This window comes from Electrona antarctica (genome assembly GCF_951216825.1).
Source record: "Electrona antarctica genome assembly, chromosome: 15".
NCBI lineage: Eukaryota > Metazoa > Chordata > Actinopteri > Myctophiformes > Myctophidae > Electrona > Electrona antarctica.
In genome coordinates, this window is record NC_136796.1 from 15,559,618 (window position 1) to 15,565,258 (window position 5,641).

A 5,641-nucleotide genomic window follows, 5' to 3' on the forward strand; every position below is an offset into this window, starting at 1 on the left:
TTACATGAAGATGGCAAATTTATTCAGAATCCAATTAAAATGGACGCAGGATATTTATGGGGGGGGGGGGGTTCAAAATGAAGTATAATTAAGGCACTGCCAGTCTGTCCACACACACTGGAGATAACACTGTTGCATGATGGGTTTGAACAGTGAAGATCTGTTCAACACTAAGGCAAAGCACACGCACGCACACTCACAAACATGCACATGCAACAAAATGTTTTGTCATTCCATTGGAAATGAATTGGAGCGGGCATTAGACACAGACAAGACAAGACAAGACAGACAAAAGACAGGTCTCTTGAATGTGTGAATGCAGCCCAATAATGTCTTGGCCCCCGGCCCGCTCTTCTCCGGACGGACGCGTGCATGCAGACGCAGACGCACACGCACACACACACACACACACACACACACACACACACACACACACACACACACACACACACACACACTCACTCACCCCCTAATCATGAAAGAAATAAATAAAAAAATCTCACTTCACTCTTCGCTCTAATCTACTTTGAAGATTCAGGCTCCTTTCGTCACACCTCCTGAGCTCAGTCATTCTAAATCTCTTCCTTTCTCTTCGCCCACTGTACAACATAATAGACGCAGACTATAGCTGTCTTTGTTTCGCTCTCTCTGTCTCACTGTACTAGCATAATAGGGTTCTCTCTCTCTCTCTCTCTCTCTCTCTCTCTCTCTCTCTCTCTCTCTCTCTCTCTCCCTCTCCCTCTCTCTCTCCCTCTCTCTCTCTCTCCCTCTCCCTCTCCCTCTCCCTCTCTCTCTCTCTCTCTCTCTCTCTCTCTCTCTCTCTCTCTCTCTCTCTCTCTCTCTCTCTCTCTCCCTCTCTCTCTCTCTCTCTCAAACAACTAAATAAAAAATCTAAATACAAAAACTACATGTAGGCCTATGAGAATAAAGAAATGGATAAAGAGAAACATTGCAGCATTGTAATAATTTATAGGCCTTTATACCAATTTCGTTTTGTAGTCTTGGTTGTGTAAATATGACTTGTGTGCGCGCGTGCGTGCATGTGTGTGTGCGTGCTTGTGTGTGGCGGGGGTTTCTATAGATATGGAAATGTTTTAGTCATGTTTTCTAAATCTTTTGGGGTGTTTGTATAATGACAAGTTTCTCTGAAGTCTTGGAACAGTTGGCAGGTAGTTAAAAAGTGGAAAGTAGTTCATTTTGAGAACATTCTGTCTTCTCTGTAGGGAGCAGCAGGTCTGCCCGTAGTGGCCTCTCTCAATGACAGTGACATATAGTTCAGGGATTTCCTTAGTTTTTGATCAGTCGCAGCAGTCAGGGATTCTGCCACTGTGTATTATTTGTTTAGGGCCAAATAGCATGCTCTGTTTCTTTGTTGATTCCCGGTATTTCCAATGTGTCACATGGCAGAGGGGACATCTCTCCATGCGCTGCTATATAAATCGCTATATAAATTGTATGCATTACTATCATATTGTCTCTGCAGGCGAGGTGTTATGGAGCAACATTTAAATACTCGTGTCGTCCTAATTTGAAAATGCATTTGCGGACGTTTACATGCCAGAGAGCCTTACATACTATAAAATCCTGGCTGGAAAGAAACGCTAGACCTCGCAACCATAAAGGCAAATTGGTTCCATAACGGAGTCAGTACCGCATCACTGAGTTCCGTGGCACTTTATTATGTGATCAAAGCCATTAGATGCTGTGTGATTATTATCGCCCAGTGACTCAGTGAGTGAGATGAGTATTCCACTTATACACTATAGGCTACAATATAATGCACAGTAAATGGTGCGTTTTTATAGCACCAGTATCCAAAGCGCTTTACATTGTGTTACTTTCACCCATTCGCACGCACGCGCGCACGCACACACACACACACACACACACACACACACACACACACACACACACACACACACACACACACACACACACACACACACACACACACACACACACACACACACACACTGATGGTGGAGGCAACCATGCAAGGCACCACCTGCTCTTTGGGAGCAGTTAAGGTGTCTTGCTCGAGGACACAAAGCCAGGGGGAACTGGATATCAAACTGGGAAGCTTACGATTCCATGATGGCCACTATACCTCTGACTGAGCCAGTACAGTCAATCTGGTTTGTAAAGAGACCTATGTTTTCCCCGTGCACAGGTGGCGGTACAGGCAGCCAGCAGAGCATTCTCCATGAGGAGCAGTGGAAGATGCCGGCTCTGCCAGCTCTATTGCTGTCGATTTATCTCCTGCTCCTGCTGCTGACCACGGCTCCCATCTCCTTCAGCCAGGCCAGCATCCTCTCCGCTGTCCGCATGGGTGAGTTTCTTGTACCTCTTCCTGTGGCTTCAAGTCGTGTTTATCCGTCTAGGAATGAGTCTGTGTGTTTGGGGCAAATTTTGCAAACCGCTTTTTGAGTGGTGCAACCACTCCAAGGAACAGCAATGTCCGTGTTAACCTACCTATGTGACTATGAGTACCAGTAGGGGCAAAAGTGGCGCTGTTGTGCCAGACAGAGAGAGAGAGAGATAGTGCTGCACTGTTGCCTGCTGATGAGAGAGAGAGAGAGAGAGAGAGAGAGAAAGAGAGAGGGGGGGGGCAGGGGGAGAGGGGAGTTGCACCACTCAGTTCACACGGGTGTGATTTTTTTATATATATTTTGTCTCCGCCAGGCCTATTCTTCATGAGTTTCAGATGCTTTGGATAGAGTCGCTATATAACTGCACCATTTATTTATTTATTTTACCTGTGTAGTGAAATAGTGTCACATTTGATTGAAGGATGTCATTACAGAATGACATTATGAAGACAAACTAAGCCTACACGATGATACTTAGTTATATCTAAATGACCAGTTCTTGGGTATTGAGCAAAATGAAATGAATTATCATCATTCTTTCTCAAGGACAGGCAGTAACCTACATTTTTCCTTCGTTGATAAAATGCTAATACAGGTGCAAGCATGACTCAAGCATAATTTATCCTCCATCGCAAGACATTATAATTTAGGCTTCAACCTTTGAAATATGCTCTTCCCCCACGCGGTGCCGGGTCTTAGCACACGCAATCACACACAGTAAGTAGAATGGAACCATCTCTCATGAATACCATCATCAACCATCAGCAGCAGCACTTGACTTGATTTCAAACATGATTTATTCATCACATGTTTAGGGGTGTAAGAATCTTTATCATACAAACCCCCAACATGTGCAGTTTCAAGATAGGGGTATAAAGAATAGAGAAATAATTAAATAACCAAGAGAAACAAGTCAGATATGTCAAATATTCCTAATATAATACAAGCAATATCAAATACTGGTGCACACAGTGAATGTCTTCAGGCAACGTAGGCAGTACAGGTCGTGTTGAGGCTGAGCCTTTTTTCAGTTCACCATGTGTTGTGAAACCATGCAAAAACAAATGTTCAGCTTGCCTGGGAGGGATGCAAAGGGATTCGCGCATTCTGGTTCTCCCTCTGAAGTCTGTGACTGTCACTGTAGCTCTTGCCACATGCTCCTTGTGTCATGACTGTTGAACTCTGCTTGTAGTCTCATTTGGCCCCCCTGAACTCTGCTTGTAGTCTCATTTGGCCCCCCTGAACCGGTCTCTGGGTAGTGGGTATAGTCCCCAAATTCACGAATCTGAAGGCAGCAATCCATGATTACTGTTTAGGATAAGTCGGAACTGATTACATTTTTGGGGGGGAATTTGAACTGTCATGAATGCACTTATTAATAAAACCAGTTGCTGTGTCTGAGAACTCATTGACATTGTTCCCAGAGGCATGCCGCAGTCTCCCCAGTCCCAGTCCACTTGATCAAAGCAGGCTTGTGTATAGAATCGGACTGTTCCAACCCGATTCAAACATATATTTCAAGGCTTTAGTTTCAGTGCTGGTAGGCACAGAGCAGTCGAATAGAGCTGTGATCTGATTTTCCAAATGGAGGAGGGCTTTGTAGCCGCCCCGGAAGAGGGTATAACAGTACTAGTGGTAAAGAATTCTCCCACCACATGTGTAGGTTGTAATGTGTTGATATTTTGGGAGAACGTTCTATAAGGTTCCTGCCGCAATAAAGGTATCATCGGGATGAGTGATCTCCTGCTCACTGATGTGCAATTCCTTTAATGCTAGTGGCAGCGGTGTCCGAACGGATTGCGGAGCGGTCTTGATACCGGAAGGTCGCCAGTTCGAATCAGCGGTCCGACACGTTAAAATTACCACCGCTGAAGTGCCCTTGAACAAGGCATTGAACCACTACGATGAAATGTTCTATGAGCAGGGCCTGGCTGGAAACAAGTTCTTGAGCTTAGCCCAGATACCCTGGGTAAATATAGTAATCATTTCATTTCATTTCATTTCTGTTGCATGGTTGTAAACAACAGTAAAATCACTGCACATTAGCATCATATATTCTAGATAGGAAGAAAATGATTTCAGGGTTGGTTTGCACATTCCTACAGCAGGAATTGTTTATCATAACACACATCCCTCCGACCGTTAGTTTACGAGCGAGCTGCTGTGTCCTATCCGTACAATAACCACATCAAAAACCTGGTGTGGCTTGATCAATGAATCTGGGATCAGCTCGGTCATCCTGGTTTCACAGTTTCAGTGAGGCAGATAATGCTCGAATTCCTGGTTTCATGGTGGAATTGGAAAAGGACTGAACATTCGTCAAGGTGGTTTATCAGCACTGCGTCATACTAGGACCCCTGCTCGCTTTCCTCGGCAGGCGGCATCGTCTCTGTCGGCATGCTGGTCTTTGATGTGGTTACGGTGATGAATGGAAGTTCTCCGACAATAAAACCAGACGGGGGATTGATTCGCCTCAAAAAAGTCTGGGATACAGTGAGCCATAGCCGTTCTGATGTCAAAAAGTGATTGCCTGTCACATGTCTTTGTGCAGCTGTGTGCATAAAAAGAGTAACAATAAAAAGTGCAAAAAGGAAAGAACTGTGGAACGAAGTGCGTGAGCTCACGGAAGCAGCCGTTCTCTCGATGGCGCCAGCACACATATTGAAAAGTGAACATCAGTCGGTGATGAAGTGCTCCACGTTTAGCATTTTTGAAAAGAAACTCATTTAGCAGCCAAATCCGTGAGAGGTTGTGCTCATTTACTAGACTCCTGCTGTCTCTGTGAGTTTCTTTCCCTCCATTGTGGATATTATTAGCTGATATATCTCACCCACCTTTCTCCCTTTTGTGCTATCAGCACATGTTAGCTCCTACACCACCATACCCCAGTGTATAAGTTTAGCGCCAATAACAGAGGTGAATTAACATTCAGGTTCAAATCCCTCCGTCTCGCAGTCTCACAAACCCTCTGCCCTCTCTCCTTGAATAGATAACATTTTTTTTTCTCCCTATACTTTTCTTTATCGTTTTTTCATTTTTTATGATAAATTTATACCCTTGGAAGGAGAGTTCTTGCTTTTGTCCCCTGGGCTTGGCTAAGTTGGAGCTGTACAGACGCACGCACACACACACACGCACGCACACAAGCATACACACACACACACACACACACACACACACACACACACACGGACACGTACACTCACACGCACACGCACACACACACACCAATCAATCACACTGCTAAGTTGGTTTAAATAAATCCCACTTTG

At 44.7% G+C, this 5,641-nt stretch overlaps 1 protein-coding gene across 1 annotated transcript in view; it reads left to right on the plus strand.

Moving 5' to 3' along the window:
- Positions 1–2,214: 2,214 nt before the first annotated feature.
- The window catches only part of LOC306937946 (glutamate receptor ionotropic, kainate 5-like), a gene marked incomplete at its 3' end in the record, with an annotated part of 108,160 nt that continues 104,733 nt past the window's right edge, over positions 2,215–5,641 (plus strand). Inside the window, exon 1 of the mRNA XM_079521970.1 lies at positions 2,215–2,329. Coding sequence (XP_079378096.1) covers positions 2,221–2,329 — 109 coding nt within the window. The 5' untranslated portion in view covers positions 2,215–2,220. The remainder of the gene's footprint in view (positions 2,330–5,641) is intronic.